The sequence below is a fragment of the Sinocyclocheilus rhinocerous genome, unplaced genomic scaffold, assembly GCF_001515625.1.
Source record: "Sinocyclocheilus rhinocerous isolate Xijiao unplaced genomic scaffold, SAMN03320098_v1.1 scaffold1724, whole genome shotgun sequence".
Lineage (NCBI taxonomy): Eukaryota > Metazoa > Chordata > Actinopteri > Cypriniformes > Cyprinidae > Sinocyclocheilus > Sinocyclocheilus rhinocerous.
In genome coordinates, this window is record NW_015626034.1 from 554,331 (window position 1) to 572,118 (window position 17,788).

Genomic DNA, 17,788 nt, shown 5'->3' on the forward strand with positions numbered 1-17,788 from the left:
TGAAAAAGTAACTCAGATATTTTCTTGTAAATTAAAAAAGTAATGCGTTACTTTACTAGTTACTTGGAAAAAAAAAGTAATCTGATTACGTAACTCGCGTTACTTGTAATGCGTTACCACCAACACCGATTATTTCTGAAAACCAAAGCTGGTTATCATCAGACAAAAATGTCAACGACGTCCCTCGATTTTCAGTTCCCTGTAACTTACCCAGAAAGACGCACCTTATGCAAACACCACCAGGCTCGTGGTTTTTGATTTGCAACTTCGTTTGTGTAATTAATTTCTGACTCATCACCGCCTGCGTACTGACTCGAGTACACGCTGAGATTTTGAAATATATTTAACAAGTTGACATTTACCTCATCCGGGTGTAAATTAAACGCTTCTGCTATTTTGCCGTACAGCTCTTTGACGTTCGTGAAGCCCTCGATCCGGCCCGTGGGACTCCCGTGCGCGAGCTGCGTGTGAAACACCAGTTTCGGTCGCATGTTGGCAGGTGGAGCAGGCAGACCGCCACCGTTCACCGCGGACTTCCCAACACCTGCGTGTCCGCTGACCTCCTCGTTTTCCACTAAGTTCGAGCTTTCCTTCGACTTGTTTTTCTTTTTCCTGAGTCCCAAAGGCATGTTCGCTCCTCCTGTAAATCCGTGGGGGGAATGAAGAACACGGGAACCGGACAGCTAAAGCATTGAAGGACGCAAATCAACCTGTTGAACGTGTCCTTTTTGTTCCCACTCTTCGAAACCGAGCCAGGGTTTAAAAACGGTAGTATTCAACGGATAATAGATTAGAAGTAGACGGTGTGCGGCTCTACTGTAAACTCTCTTGCGGTTGAGGCTCAGGACAATGAACAACTCTATGGCCGAACGCAAGCGCGCTACAGGACGCCGTGACGTCATCCAGAAACTCATTTACCTGGCTCAGGTGTCAATAAATTTTTTTTTTAAAACTCCAACCGGTGAAAGCAGAGGAAGATAAACATACGCCTACCAATAACGATTATTATACCATAAATAGTACTAAAGATACACTTTCCTCTCAAAAGTCAGATTACGCAACAGTTACAGGAGTGTAGAAACTATAGCTAGATAACCGATACTCATTTTGCATTTCTAATAGGCCTAATCTATTTCGCTCAGTAGTGTGTAAATCATTTTTTACATCTTCGTGCCATTCTCTTTTAATCGTTTAGTCTTGTTTGCCATCATTGTTTTCACTGAGATTTAAAATCTCGTTTCTGCTTTGAGAAATCATATCCATCACTGATACGATGACTAATTCTGATGTAGCAAAGGTTGCTGACTATTTTGGACCTTATTTCCCTCACGTAGTCTGATTTTGAACATGTGGCGTCCTCTGGCGGATATTTCAATGAATCACGTGTACAGTAGTTGTACAATTTTATTAAATTGTATCATAACGATTTAACCATACACTTTCAACACAATGCACTAGTAGTCAATGTAAGATAAAGTAATTCTAATAATGCAAACGCTCTCCAAACTTTCCATGAATAAACATGATATGAACCCACAGCACAAGTAACCAAATTTTTGGCCTCTGTCAAAGACAGTTACATTATGTGAGTCCGTTGCTCACATTTAAAAGGATCTTACGAATCAGATCTGAAAAGGCATTAGTAGAGTCCTGCTAAATGCTGAAGGCACGTATCCATGGCACCATCACAGTTCACTCCAAGCCATCATTTACTAAAATTATATCATATTGTGCATTTAGAAAGAATAACAGTACATTATCTGTCAGTACAGATGGGATCTACTTGTAAAAGGCAAACAAATCGATCTGTATAATTTAGTCGACCTTTAGGTTACGAGTCCGACTCTCTAACCATTAGGCCACGACTTATAAAAAATGATTGACTGTTTTAATAGATGTCTGGTGTGAGACACTTTCAACTCTGATACAGTAACTCTGTAACTGAATTGAACCTGCTTTTAGATATGCATTCATTTAATTTGATTTTTCATCTTATTCATCGATCTTGATTCACAGTATGTTCTTTACACTTTCTTCTTAAAATGACAAGCATCAGGACATGAAGCTGGGAACAGTATGAAACTTCACATTATGACAGTAACCTGGGCAAATACCTACTATAATTCCAATTCATTCGGCTATACTGCAGATACTGTGTGCAAAAATGCATCCAACTTTTTCCCTTTTGTCGCCTATATCCCATCCAACAGCCTGAAAACATATTTTACTGGTTTGACGGCCACTCTGTGTCGTGACATTTACAGACACAGCACTGTCTATCAATGATTCTGCCATATATGTACATCTTGATGGGTCTGTAACGGTTTAAGTGGGCGAGCTCCTTTTCTGGCATCTCACAACAGCTGATTGAGCTCATATTCCTTCCTGTCCAAACTGCATTATGTAAGAAACGAGATTTCACACAAAGAATTTGACATTTCTAGCTAAGCAAATGTACAAAACCTTGCCTTATACAAACCTCCACAGATAGATAGGTCCATAGACTGTAAAAGTGTTTATATTTTTAAATTGACACAAAATGCTACAGTAAAATCATGTTAATTGGCAATTTAACATGCTAAACTGTACCTACCATAACCTACCATAAATTGTGGAAAATTTGCTTGCATTTAATGGGATAAATAACAGGTATACGTTTAATACCTGTAGGCCTAATTTGACCATAATTACTGTTTAAATTATATTTATTGGAAGTAAAAGTAATGAATTACCATATAATTTTCAAGGTGAAAAATCTATATTATGTTAAACAAGACAACATTTTTCAGTCAGATGGACGAATGAATGGACAGATAGATAGTTTTAGAGCCCTGCTGTGATTTAACTTACCATATATGGTTGAAAATTATATTCCATGTACTTTTATTGTAACATGCTGTAAAAAAATGCTTTTGGAAGTAAAAAAAAAAAAACCTGAATAATTAAGGTGAAAATCTATATTATCTATATATTGTCTTTTAGAGTCGGATGGATGGAAAGAGGGATAGACATTTAGAGTCAGATGAATAAACATACAGACAGACAGTCACAGATGGATAGATAGATAGATAGATAGATAGATAGATAGATGGATGGATGGAGGGATGGATGGATGGACAAATTAATTTGTAAGTGGCTTCTCTCACCTGGCGCAAACTGATCCGGACCGGGTACACGATATCAGACCCCTCTCGGCGAAAGTGGGCGTGGGGCTTGTCTTTAATGACAAACACAATATCGGCAGGAATAGTATTAGGCGATTGGATGGATGGATGGATGGATGGATGGACAAATTAATTTGTAAGTGGCTTCTCTCACCTGGCGCAAACTGATCCGGACCGGGTACACGATATCAGACCCCTCTCGGCGAAAGTGGGCGTGGGGCTTGTCTTTAATGACAAACACAATATCGGCAGGAATAGTATTAGGCGATTCGTCACCCTCGCGTGGAAACGTGATTTTGGTTCCCTCTTTCCACCCACGCTTGATCTCAATAGTGAGGATTTTGTCCTCGTTTCTCAAAGTCCGACCGTCTGTATTCAAGCGCTTGCGTGAGATTTTCATGCGCTTGGTGCATCCGTGAAAGACCTCCTCTAGAGACACCCGGAGCTCGTGGTGGATCGCGGGGTCCTGTTTTCTGCGCGGCGGGCCGCCCTGACCAACGTGCCGCTCGCGTGGAAATCCATTTATGTTAAAACTCGTGAAAGAACCAAAGGGGTCATTTCCGTCCACCTCCATGTCATCGTCATCTCGTCCATTGACTTTCCTGCCAAAAAATATCTCGAAAGGATTGGCTCCCCCGAAAAACGTGGCAAACGTCGCGTGAGGATCTCCATGGAAGGTGTAGGTGAAGTTGCCTCCTGGCCCGTCGGTCGCCCCTCCACCTCCTTTAAGGCCTAAAATGCACAGATTTTACAGAACACACGTTTTATCTCTGGAAAAAAAACTGAGGAAGATTTATGCCACAGGGCCCATGATGTTAAAGGCTTTAATTAGCCTACTATGCATCCCACTGCAGTAGGCTACTCTTAATCAGTGTTGGGAAGGTTACTTTGGAAATGTAATAGGTTACAGATTACAAGTTACCCTATTTAAAATGTAATAGTAGTGTAACTTTTTTAATTACTTTAAAAAATGATTACTTTTGATTACTTTTTGATTACTTTTCTAAATTTTTAATGAATGTTTATTTGCAACTGTTAATAATTTTCAAACATTTACACCATGCAGGGTTAACCTTACAGTAGTGCTCAACACTGTCAGACTTTCAAAATCCTTCATCACTTGAATTAAGATGATCAAATTTGAACACATCCACCACAAAATCAGACTTTAGTACCGCCTTTTACTTTGAGATTGATCTGAAGTTCAATGCAGATTTAAAATCATAAGAAATAGTTTACTGATACTGTTTTTAATAGATACAAACACTATCATTGTTAGATGCAGAAACACTGCATCTAACAATGGTTTGGAAAAAAAAAGTTAATTAAAAAATAATAATAAATAAAAGCAAATACATCAACTCAAATACGGTTATCTAATAAGCATGTGTCCTATTCTGTGTACTAAACTCCTGAAACACTGGTGTGTCTTTGTATATGATATGACGATAGTTTTCTCAAAATAAGTAAAATGCTCATGAAGTGACTCAGAGCAATTCTAGAGATTATGTTTTTGTGTTCATGTACTCATACCGCATCGCGGAAATTATGTCTCAGAGTAGTCAGTGCAATTTGGGAAATAAATCAATTAAATCTGTATGTGGATGTGTGTAAATATTCAAATGTAATCCCCTTTGTAATCGTTGACATGTTCATAAGTAACTGTAATTTAATTACACATGTTTTCTTAGTAACTGTAACTGATTACAGTTACATTTATTTTGTAATTAAATTACGTAACGCCGTTACATGTAACTAGTTACTCCCCAACACTGCTCTTAATAAATAAACACACATAAATCATGTGCACGTCAAACCAGAGCCTATAATTACAACAGCGGTGACATGCAATTTCGACGCTTAAATACAGAACATATACAGTCTTTTCCCGATTTTAAAGAATGTTGGTTGAGCACCGAAAAGGACAATAAACCATGACTCCTTATGGTCAACTTTGTATAGCATACTGTTCGGTAAATGTCCTGAGAATTCGTTTTCATTACATTTACATCCGATACATTTAAGAGATTAGCAGACAGAAGGATTAAGCATTCATATTTTCGCTGTTATTACGGATGTTACAGAGATGAAGCAAGTCTACCTTCTTCGCCGTACTGGTCATATATTTCTCTTTTCTTTGGATCACTAAGAACTTCATAAGCCTCCGCGACCTCCTTGAATTTCTCCTCCGCATTGGCCGTCTTGTTTTTGTCAGGATGCCATTTCAGAGCCTGTTTTCTGTACGCCTTTTTGATGTCGTCGTCTGATGCTCCTTTTGCGATTCCCAATATTTTGTAATAATCTTTGGCCATTTTCTCCTATGCAGACCCGCTTCCCGAGGATTCGAAGTTGAATAAATGCACCGACTACGGTGTCAAAACCTGCCACTTTAAACCGTGATACGGATGATCAGTTAATCCTGTTGTGTCTGTTTGGAGGCGGTTACTCAGCACTAAAGATCTTGTGTTATTTTACCCTCTTTAAATAGCCATTGCTCCCTCCCCTGTACCAGTGCAGCTCTGGAATCAGAGTGTACTTTCTAGAACGTAGCTGAGGCACGTCATTTCCCATTTCAGATAAATCTAAATTCACTCGAGCACGAGTAACGATGTGTCTCCGAGAAAATTTTGTGTTGTGAAGATTTTCTATCTATCTATCTATCTATCTATCTATCTATCTATCTGTCTATCTGTCTGTCTGTCTGTCTGTCATGAGGATTATGGGATGGCATTTTAGTGGCTGTATATTTTACAGTTCATAATGTACATTTCAGTAGATGATACAATGTTATTATACTAACCTTGAACCACTAAAATCTGATTTGTGCCTTAAAATATATTCACACAACATCATAATAATACACGTGGTAAAATGGAAAAAAGAAAACATCTGATGACTTAATCTTTTGATGTAGTTCATCAAAGTTGAACTTTCCATGTACACTGGCTAATAATAGACAGAGCACAGTATTAAACAAACACAAAACACCACCAGGGAAACATACGTAAAAAAAAAAACATTAAATAAACATAAATCAAATATAATCAACATAATCTATCTAGGCTATCTATCTATGTCTGTTACCTGACTCTGTCTTTCATTGTATGTCGATTAAAGAAAGCCTGATATATATTTCAAAAAGGAATCATCAGTATGCTTACTGTAGGTCATAGGTAACATTTCTTTTCAAAATTAGCTTATGCTGCTTCATTAGCTGCAGTAGCCTTTAATGATCGTTCTGTTTTTCTCTAGGCTGTGCTTCATATATAGTATTATATTGTCTGCCATCCGGTCAATTTAACCCCATCTGTCCTTCAGATCACTCTAAACCTTTAGACTAAAACAATAGTAATAAAACAAAACAATAATAATAATAGGCTAGCATATAGCTTTACCTACTCTAAAACTGTAATGCTACAATTGTGTTGTAGCTATAATCAAAGTTGCTATGGATGCAGGCTATTAGACGTCATTTTCTGAAAATAGATGTTAAATATGAGATAATAAAAGGCACCACTCTAAGAATAGTAGTTCAATCTTTCGCTGGCAGGTGGCAGCCTGCCAGAAAAAGATCCAGTTTCCTCCGCATCCCAACCTTCTCCTCACTCAGACCTGCTTTGCATACTTGAAGCAATCTTTGAAAAAATATTAGATAACGAGTCTAATACAACATAAAGGAAATAACTAGAAATAACCATGTTTGGTCTGTAAACAATATTGACTTGACTTTACAATTTTGACTGCACTGCTTATCCATATAATAACACCACAGTTCCATCTGCTGGTTAGCATCGGTATAGCATGAATTTTCCCTGTGAGATGCTGGTATTCAAGACCACCGCATTACTCCATTCTCTGGCGAGAGATGTGACTCAGCATTATCAGAATAAATAAGGTGAACATACAGTAATTCACCACAAATTAAACCAACAGACTTACTTAAAACTATTAACGTATCATTTAAATACGACCATTTTTCTTTTACATTGGACAACAGTATTAACCATGGATCACTTCCGCGGCTTATTTGATAAACTCGACAAGAATAAAGACGGGTTTATATCTACAGAGGAGCTGCAGAGTGAAATGCGAAGGATAGGTGTGGAACCAGTTTGTGAAAAGGTTCAAGTAAGACTTCTTTGTGTGGAATTACATACAAACATTGTTATATATCTTAGCCCAGTAACATTTGTAGAGATGTAGCCAAAACTATTCATATGTATCTGGATTACCTTATTGGGTCCCACTTTATATTAAGTGGCCTTAACTACTATGTACTTACATCAAAAAATCAGTCCAATGTACTTATTGTGTTCATATTGTATTGCAAAACATTTTGCTGCTATTGAGGTGGGATAGGGGTAAGGTTCGGGACAGGTTTGTTGGTATAGGTTTAAGGGTGGGTTAAGGTGTAAGGGATGGGTCAACTGTGTAATTATAAATGTAATTACAGAAATTAATTACAGATGTAATTACATGCAGGTATTTTTAAAATATAAGTACAATGTAAAAACATGTATGTACACAATAAGTGCATTGCACCAAATGATTAATTTAAATGTAAGTACATAGTAGTTAAGGCCACTTAATATAAAGTGGGACCCATTATTGTCAGTAAATGCAATTCTTTCGTTTAGGCTATCATGTCCAGTTATGACCAAAATGAGGATGGACGTCTAAGCTATCAGGAATTTCTTATTTACATGATGGACAAAGAGAAGAAATGGAAAATAGATTTCCATGCCCTTGACAGAAATAAATGTGGTAAGCTGTCTGTGACAAATATCCATATTTTCTGTTTGAAACAGCTTTATGTTTTATATCTGGTCTTTGTTTAGAAGTGTAAAATGTGCTCTAGGTGCACAAAACAAAGTAACAAGAATTATTTGTATAATCTCATCTTTTATAGGGTCCATTGACCTGGAGGATATAATGTCTCTGTTTAAGGAATTAGGTTTGGTCATATCAAAACCCAACGCAAAGCGGATCATTCAAATGTAAGAGGCCTGATGGTGTTGCCTTCACATTTGCAATATTTTACCAAGTCACAAACATCAAGATCACTCCATGTGTGTCAGATGAGGCAGATACTTTGACATATAGCCTACAGGTTTATGTAAATCTCAAAGAGACTTTGTTTTCTGACACAGTTTAAAACCCATTTAATCCCACCGGTCACGATAGTGACCGTGAAAAAGGTTTTCATTTATAAAGCTCTAAAAACCTTATTGACTGATGTTTTCGTGCACTTCCTGGAAATATGGAAAAAATAAAGGGTCTCAATTAAATATGTGCAGTTTCACATGGTTAGTGCAAATTGTCACATGACCAAAGCAGTTTATTTCCTGTTTGCGCCATGAGAAGGTGATGGCTGCATCAAAGCTCCAAAACAAAAGGCTAGTAAAGTATGTTAACATAAAGATATGACAAAGATTTTTGGTACACATTATCTTTGAGGTGCCTAGTATTCATATATGAATTCACATAAATTCAGCTTTGTTGAGTGTGGTCATAGAAAGAGTAAACATGCTGATGGTCACAATAGTGACCGGTGGGATAACAGTGAACTTAGGTTTACAATATAAATCCAATAGCAGTTGTTAGTGACAAACTATTGCACTAAATTAAAAGTTCAAATGTAACAAATAAGTTACAATATTAATGTTGTAATACTGGTAGCACTAATATACAAATTTGGTGATATATGTTACAAAAAAGTAAAAATGTTGAAATACGTTGATGGTTGTATTTTTTTGTATTTTATCTCAGTATTCCTATCAATGCTGTTTAAAGGAACACTCCACTAATTTTGAAAATAGGCTAATTTTCCAACTCCCCTAAAGTTAAACAGTTGAGTTTTACCGTTTTCGAATCCATTCAGCCGATCTCCGGATCTGGCGGTAGCACTTTTAGCTGTTAACATAAAGATATGACAAAGATTTTTGGTACACATTATCTTTGAGGTTTCTAGTATTAATACATGAATTCACATATAGTCAGTTTTGTTGAGTGTGGTCATAGAATGAGTAAACATCTTGATGGTCACAATAGTGACCGGTGGGATAACAGTGAACTTAGGTTTACAATATAAATCCAATAGCAGTTGTTAGTGACAAACAATTGCACTAAATTAAAAGTTCAAATGTAACAAATAAGTTACAATATTAATGTTGTAATACTGGTAGCACTAATATACAATTATCTATGCTAAGCTACAGCTAAAAGTGCTACCGCCAGACCCGGAGATCGGCTGAATGGATTCGAAAACGGTAAACCTCAACTGTTTAACTCTAGGGGAGTTGGAAAATGAGCCTATTTTCAAAAATAGTGGAGTGTTCCTTTAAGGTTTTTTTATGCATAATAGTAACCCTAGAATGTGATCAAACAGTTTAAAATAGCTGGGCTAAGATATATAACAATTTTTATGAGTGCAGAAATATGTTAATTCAGTACACATTATCCCACCGGTCACAATTGTGACCGACCATAAAACAATTTTTCACACACTTTTCCAAAAATAAAAATTAAAAAAATAATTATTGATTATTTCAAAGGGTTACTAATGACACATCATTTGGATATTTTCATGTCTGGGAAAAATTTGGGATTAATTGGGTTAAGTTAAATGCATGACATGCATGCGTATTTGTATTGATTATGTTATTAATCAGCTAGATTATTAACGTTAAATTCTGATTGTCATTAGGATGGATGAAGACAACTCTATGACGGTAGACTGGGAGGAATTCCTCCAGCACGTCATCATTAACCCAGCAGAAAACATTGGAGAGTTGGTATCTTCCTGGAAACATAACCTGGTAAAAACCAGCTTTTAAATACTTAAAAAATACATTTAAAGACATACTTCACATAAAAGGAAAATTCTCTCAATATTTACTCACCCCCAGTGTCATCTCTGATGTGTAAGACTTTATCTGTTCTGCAGAACACAAACTAAATATTTCAGCTTCATGAGTGACATTTAGGTGTGTTCCCTCAAAAGTGATTAAATCGCCTCGGCATACACTAATTAAACCACTGGAGCCATATGAATTGTTTATACATGCCTTTATGTGCTTTTTGGAGCTTCAAACTTTGTATGCAGACTTTGCGTGGAGATTACAATCTAAAAATCATTGTGTTCTGCAGAAAAGTTGTACATAAGTGTGACATGAGTAAAAGATGAAATTGTCATTTTTAGTGAAACTATTACTATTTTGCACGTATACATTTAATCTGCAATGTTCATAACCAGGTTTATAAAAGGAGGTTGTCTTTTTAGGTGTTTGATGTAGGAGAGAGTCGCTCTATGCCTGTTGAGTTAACCCAGCAGGAGACTGACCTGTCTATCTGGGGGAACTTTATATTGGCCGCAGGATTGGCAGATGCTGTGTCTAGAACTGTGACAGCACCAATAGACCTGTTAAAGACACGACTTCAGGTAGTTTTTGTTAGTCATGACAAAAAATGTTTTACTATACTTGTTGAATTCACTTTAATATCTTTAAAGGGGTGGTTCATTGCGATTTCACTTTTTTAACGTTAGTTAGTGTGTAATGTTGCTGTTTGAGCATAAACAATATCTGCAAAGTTACAAAGCTGAAAGTACAATGCAAACGGAGATATCGCCTTTTAAAATTCTGGCAGTTTAATGCCTACAAAAACGGCTGGTAGGGACTACGAGTTACTTCCCGGGTTCGTGACATCACAAACCCAGATAAACCCCGCCCTCGGGAAAAGGCAGCAAAGGGGGCGAGGCCATGCTGCGCTGCTTTAGAGAAGAGGAAGAGAAAACTAGAGGTGCACATAAAAATCTGTTCATATATGAATCGCGATTCTGTCTTCTAACGATTCTAATGGATTCACAAGTTTCAAAATCAATGTTCAAAAGCAGCGGTTCTCAATTCTGTTCCTCGCGTCCCCCTGCTCTGCACAAGCTCTGCTCTCTCTCTCTCTCATTCAGCTCAGCTCTGACAATAAACTGTTCCAATTATACACTTATTTTCACATAGCTATGAGAAGCATTAAACATGGACACGCGTGCAGTTGCTGTACTGTATTAAGGCTTTAATCAGGATAAAACCGTATATTAAAAGCTAACATAAGCAGTAGCATTTACAACAGCATATCTAAAAGTATGAGACAACAACAAACAAAAAACATAGGCCTACCATTAAAAGCCGTGCTTGCACAGGTTCTGCAGGATCCTCTTCAATAATATCCTCTGCTTCTCAATCGGGCTCAAAATGAAAAGCAATATTAACGATGTCGTTGTTTACAATACAACCGGAGCACATGCCGCTGAGGTGAGGGGCGGGACGTTTAGACGCACACTAGAGGCGGTTTAGCCAATCACAACACACCGGGCTAGCTAACCAATCAGAGCCTATCGCCTATTTCTGAGGGAGGGGCTTCATAAAAGAAAGAAATGATCAGGGTGTTTCTGAGAGAAGGGACAGAGCGGTGTGGAATAAAGGTAAACTATGTGAAAAATAATGCTTTTTTTTTAAACGAAGCATTAACACATGTTAGACTGTACCCCATAAACACAATCAAGCCTAGAAAAAACCCAGTGAACCACCCCTTTAAGGCTTTTCACACTGAACTTAACCCCAGGTTATCTTTGTTCTAAACCCTGCTTTTAACCCTGTGTAGTGGAACGTCTCACTCTTGTAATTCCTGGGGTTATGAAACCCTGCTCTGGAACAGGATTTATACATTGTATAAACAGTCGTTATGGGGAAAGATATCAAATGGTGATGAAAAATGCGTCAACTGGAGTGAAGAAGACACTCTTTAATTCTTATCTCTATTCAGGAAAAACTGGATGGCATTCGGCAATATATAATGTGAAAATGTGCCATTCTAGAGCTGTTGTGTAAACAGGTCAAGTGCTGCATTTGTCCCATCAATGACACTGCAAATATGCAAATAAGAAATGAATAGGATAGGAATAAACGTCAGCTGTGAATGTCAGCCTATAATTGTAAACCCTAGAGTTGTAATTGTAAAAGATAACCCAAGTGTTTACCTGGGGTTCAGGATGACCCAGGGTTAAATATTTCAGAAGCGAAAAGCCATTTTGATTGTAAAATCAAAGGAAATAAAGTATGATAAAGTAATAATAATAAATAAATAGTGTTAAAAGATACACCTACTGTACAAGAAATGATGATGACTCTGTAATATTTTAGTTTTATTTTGCCAGAAAAGAAAAAGAATATACTCATCATCATCATTTCTTGTAGGTGTATCTTTAGTTGTATTGCAAGCACTTCCTGCATTTATTTGCCTCGCTTATTGTAATCCTCAATTGTAAGTCGCTTTGGATAAAAGCGTCTGCTAAATGAATAAATGTAAATATGCATTTACAATTTACGTTTACAAATAGGCCAGACAACCCGGGTGAACAGGGCGAAAAATGTAACTAATAGATACTGTCAAACTTCCCCAGCTGATTGATTTCTTTAAGATTTGCAAGCATTTTTTTTTGTTGCTTGTGTTACAAGTTTTCTCAAATGTTTAAATGTGCAATTTGGGCATTTTCTAATTAAATATGCATTAATTTGCATTTTGCATACATTTCCATAACAATACATTTTCTGAACATTGCATCAAGCCAGGTTCAACAATATTACACAATATCATAAAGAAACACTAATTTTGAATTTTGTTAGATCTTTCAAATCAAAAGTCTCAAGTACAGCCAGAGCAATTCTTTAGCTTAGAAAGAATTTGTATTTCAATTCAATTGTGAGTAATCACAATATATTTAATTTGTAAAACTGTGAGTGTCTGATCTGACAATAATAGCCTGAACAGTGCAATATGCTAAACAGGTTTTTGGATCCAAAGCTGTGTCTCTGGGATTCCGAGAGCTGCAGACTGGAGGTTTTAGATCCTTGTGGCAAGGAAATGCTGTGAATGTTCTTAAAGGAACACCACAATCAACGCTTCAGTGCTTCATCTATGCCCAGGTGTGCCCACAAACACACACACACACATTCGCTCACATGAACACAAATGTTCAAACATTAATTCTTTATCTCACTGTCCTTACAGATGAGGATGTACACACTTGGCGAGAGGGACAGTCTGTCGGTCCATCAAAGGTTTGGACTGGGCTGTGTGTCAGGGGCTGTGGCACATGCCGTGTTCTACCCCTTAGAGGTATCACAGTGACACAACAGGTTGGAGTTCCTTACTGTTAGAGGTGTTGTTTGTGAAATGTTTGTGAAAGAAAGGGTGTAGTTGTCATGCCTGTCATCATTTATATCTAGAAGGTGAACTTTTACAAAGAATTTCTCATGCAATAACCAATAAAACTCTCATGCAATAACCAGTAAAAAATAAAAAGTTATATATATTTTTTCTTTTTCAGAACACAATTGACACATTGAGAAATATCCATATCATATTACTTTCTAATTTACTTTACAACAAAGGCAGGATACAACAACATAAAGAGCGAATATGGATGCAAATTAGGTGTATAACTGATTCATTATCTTTGTGTTGTATTATTTTCATGCTTGTTTCCTACAGAGAATGTCTAATGTAGCTTTGTTACACAAGCCTGTTGCCTCATGTAACAGCTAAATGCACGGCAAAATAAACTGCTACATTTAATCGTCGGTAATTGTGACCAAAAAGGAACACAAAAAGCATAAATAATGTTTTTGTTACTTGTAATAAAATAAATGTTAACTAAAAATGGAAATATTTTTGTACTAAAATAACAATAACTGATATAAAAGTTAATAAATATAGACAAGAAAGACAAAACACAACTAAAACTTTAACTGAAATTAAAATGAAAATAAATAAAAGCATGTTCAAAATATTAATAAAACTATTATCATAGTATCTCACAGTTGCTAAAATGACATTGATTGCGACGAAACGTTTAAAATAAGAAATCTCATGTGCCCTGATTGCTAGAATTAAAGTTGCAAGAAATAAAGTCACAATTGCAAGATATAAAGTGTTTAAAGTCACAAGTATTACAGATAAAGTCATAGTTCTGAAACATTAACTCACAATTAAGAAAAATCAATTGTGAGAGTCAATTGAGAGATATAGGCCTAGGCCCGGTTTCACAAACGGGGCTTAGCTTAAGCCAGGACTAGACCTTAGTTAAATTAAGATATTTAAGCAACTTTTGCAAAAATGCCTTAGAAGAAAACATTACAGGTGTGCATCTTGACACAGAACAATGACACTGACATATTTTAAGATATGTCAGAGCAAGATATTTTCAGAGACAGCTCAAACATGCATTTTAGTCTAGCTTAAGCCTTGTCTGTGAAACCGGGGGGGAAGTGACACTGTGAGATATACAGTCACAATATAGTCATAATTGTGAATTACAAGAAATAAACTCAATTCATACATACAATTACTTTCCCTATTATAGTCATTTTCATCAACAGGACATGGAATGCATTCGAACTGACTTGTAGTTAACATTCACAATTATGACTAATTAGATCAACGCTAATTTGCTGACTCGTTTTTTAATTCTTCTAATGGCAGGTATTGAAAGTTAGACTCAATCTCCAGCCTGCTGGTACCTACAATGGAGTTTTGGGATGTGCCAGGTTGATTTACCAGAACGAGTCTGTGTCAGCTTTCTACAGAGGGTTCAAACCCAGCATACTCTGCATGATCCCTTATGCTGGAGTGGAATGTGCAGTGCATCAGGTAATACAGGGCACTGGAGGAGGTACCGTATCTGAGCAAGAGACAAACTGCTTTTACTTTCAGGCAGTGTTATTGCTGAATAGGCAAACTGCAAGTTTTACTTTCTTAACATCCTAATTTACACCTGATTGTACATAAAATCATAAAATGTTAATTAAAGAACATTGCTAAAAGTTGAAAACTAAAAATCTTAGTGTGTGTTTTATTATGTGACATTTTGTACCATTAATTACCAGTAATTTCATATTTATTATTTTGTTTTTATTTTTTATGATATGAAATTATTTGTATCAGTGAAGAAAATATTATCCTAAAATGTGCTCCATGCAAAACATCTACATTCATAGATTTTATTCAATAACATTTGACATCATTCATCTCAATTTAAATATATTACGTTAAACCAGTAAATCCAAATGTAGTGGTTAGATCAGATAGAAATAGCTCCTTAAGAAATTCAGATTGAGACCTTTTTTACATGTTTGATGATTATTACTAAAATGTTCAAAATTTGTTCAAAAGTTTTCATATTTGTCATCAGACCATTGCACAAAAATAGTGTAATTTTACTAAATATAGCAGCCTTTAATACTACACTGTAATAATGTATTGCCACCACTACATTGATGTGCAAGTAATAAAGAAAATGTTCAATTATAGTGACTAATTTGAATCAACTTAAAATATTTGATTTTATTTCACTCATGAATCAGTCATTAACATTAAACCTTTCTCCTCTGACAGTCAATTATGAGCTGGGCTAAACAGGATCCAGAGCACTTCAGTGACTCCAAGCTCTTCCTCTTCAGTTTTGCAGCATTTGCATCAGGACAGGCCACCAGTTACCCTCTTGCTGTCATCAGAACCCACCAGCAAGCTCAAGGTGAACGTTAACCTGAACTGATGATAATTACTTGGATAAATGTTTCCTTTCATCAACAAAAAATGTCTTCTGTGCTGTAGAATCATGTACATTTTTATCTTCCTCATCTTAGAATATAGCTGTCAGTCTTGTTTTAGAGCACTAAATATTCTGTTCACATACAATTTGTTTAATTTGTTAGCATTTTCAATGATGTTAAGGCTTCCCAGTTTATAGAAGTTGCTACTTTTTATACATTTTAGTCACTCTCTCTGTGGTAGCAAGCATTATTCAAAGGTTTGAGGGCAAAAACAGCAAAAAGCTTGACCTTCAGTTGTTCTTTCATACAGAGAGTATTCAACCTGGTGCAGTAAGCTCAAGAATAGCAAATATTCTCCTGTTAGTATAAATATAATCATCAGTCCCAGACTGTGCAAATATGTTATACAGCATTTGTCTTCTGAATTTCTTTAGCATTTACTAAAAAATTATTTGACCACGGTTGTTTTTTCCCTCACAATTTCAGCTTTCTGTTCAAGCTCACAGAAGCCTACAGATGCTCTTCAAGGACTCTTTGGAATCTATGAGAAATATGGAGTCAGAGGTTTTTATAATGGAATGGGTGCTAGCTTTCTAAGAGCGGTTCCTTGTGCTTTACTGAATTACACCCTGACCTCAAAATTTGAGACATTGCTTTCTTCAGTATTATAATGTTGAATAATGGTTCAGGAATGATGTCATGAACCTTGTGTATATTTATTGTTTTTATTCCTTTGAATTACGTTAGATTACATATAGTCTTGGGTTACCTGTTAGGGTAACAACTTATGACTATGGTATCAGTATCACAGTATCAGTTTTTGATATCTGAGCCTTTTAACAAGTACATGAGCACAGTATTGTGCATTCATATTTGCAGCACTGTATTGGGTTTATTTACTGTATTGGAAATCTTTATTTGCTTGCTGCTATGAACTTATTCACTATATGACACTGGTGTTAAATTGTAAGGCCTATACTCAGACTTGATCAAATCTGGCATTTCCTTTTTTTTTATTTTGCTTTATTCCTTTATATTTCCTTTTATGCTCAGTCCCATATGCTAATAAATTCCATTAACACCCTTCCTGAATGTATGTGAATATTATTTTTACCCTGTATAAAACCTGTGTTACAACGGTACTCAGTCTACCATCTGTCATATCATTATCTGTACTGAATGAAAAAAAATCTACTATTGGCAGTACATTTTCCAGTTTGTTCGCATAGAACTAAACTACGGTTATGAAAAGTAAGATGGGTAGAGAGATGCAGTGAGCTAGTGAGAAAAGTTTCAATGAGCCCTCCCAAAAAAGAGAGAAAGACTTCAAACGTGTGAAATGATCACATACATCTAAACATTTTGTAAATATTAAAATAATAGTTCTGCCAATAATGAAAATTCATTCTTCATTGGAACAGATTTGGATTAATTTAACATTACATCACTTTACTGACCAATGGATCCTCTGCAGTGAATGGGTGCCATCAGAATGAGAGTCCAAACAGCTGATAAAAACATCACAATAATCCACAAAAAAAAAGGACATAGGTGAGCCATGGGGCTATTTCTAGCATGAGGAAGTTATAATGGCTATATAGCTCAGTAACTGAGGTCTTAAAACAAAAGTCAAATTATACAAATGCTGTTTTTCTAAGTTGGTTTCAAACACCACAACTGTCTTAATTTACAGGATAATTTCTGTAAATGTTCTGACCTTGAAACTAAACTACCAATATCGGCATATTTTTGCTGTTGGGAAAACAAGTGAACACAATGAAACCACAGTGGTACATTTAGAAAAGAGTCTTCTGTGCATTATGTAATGAACACAGAGCACTTGAGCTGTGTTATTATTAATTGTGTTTCCAAATATCTGGTCAGGGCAAGTTTGTTTTATTGTAATGTTATACAAGTCCCTGATGAAAAAAAAAAAAAATAGAAACCATCACAGACGTTCTAATGGTTTCCACTTACAAACATTACAAACCTTCAACTGTTAACCATTAAATCCATTGC

At 36.1% G+C, this 17,788-nt stretch overlaps 3 protein-coding genes across 3 annotated transcripts in view; 1 reads left to right on the forward strand and 2 right to left on the reverse strand.

The window, feature by feature from the left end:
* LOC107708681 (PDZ domain-containing protein GIPC1-like) overlaps window positions 1–886 on the reverse strand; it is a 10,090-nt gene extending 9,204 nt beyond the window's left edge. The window contains exon 1 of the mRNA XM_016512982.1: window positions 363–886. Coding sequence (XP_016368468.1) covers window positions 363–629 — 267 coding nt within the window. The 5' untranslated portion in view covers window positions 630–886. The remainder of the gene's footprint in view (window positions 1–362) is intronic.
* Window positions 887–3,252: 2,366 nt separating this feature from the next.
* LOC107708915 (dnaJ homolog subfamily B member 4-like) lies at window positions 3,253–5,696 on the reverse strand. Its single transcript, XM_016513281.1, has 2 exons — window positions 5,266–5,696; window positions 3,253–3,896 (listed from the first exon to the last, which is right to left on the reverse strand). Exons 1-2 carry the CDS (start codon window positions 5,474–5,476, stop codon window positions 3,253–3,255), a joined length of 855 nt encoding a protein of 284 aa, XP_016368767.1. The 5' UTR covers window positions 5,477–5,696.
* A 1,473-nt stretch (window positions 5,697–7,169) lies between these two features.
* On the forward strand, window positions 7,170–16,440 carry LOC107708925 (calcium-binding mitochondrial carrier protein SCaMC-1-B-like). Its single transcript, XM_016513288.1, has 10 exons — window positions 7,170–7,292; window positions 7,802–7,928; window positions 8,074–8,161; window positions 9,871–9,982; window positions 10,447–10,605; window positions 13,004–13,141; window positions 13,227–13,334; window positions 14,700–14,867; window positions 15,612–15,750; window positions 16,256–16,440. The coding sequence occupies exons 1-10, from the start codon at window positions 7,170–7,172 to the stop codon at window positions 16,438–16,440; spliced, it is 1,347 nt and encodes a 448-aa protein (XP_016368774.1).
* Window positions 16,441–17,788: the final 1,348 nt, after the last annotated feature.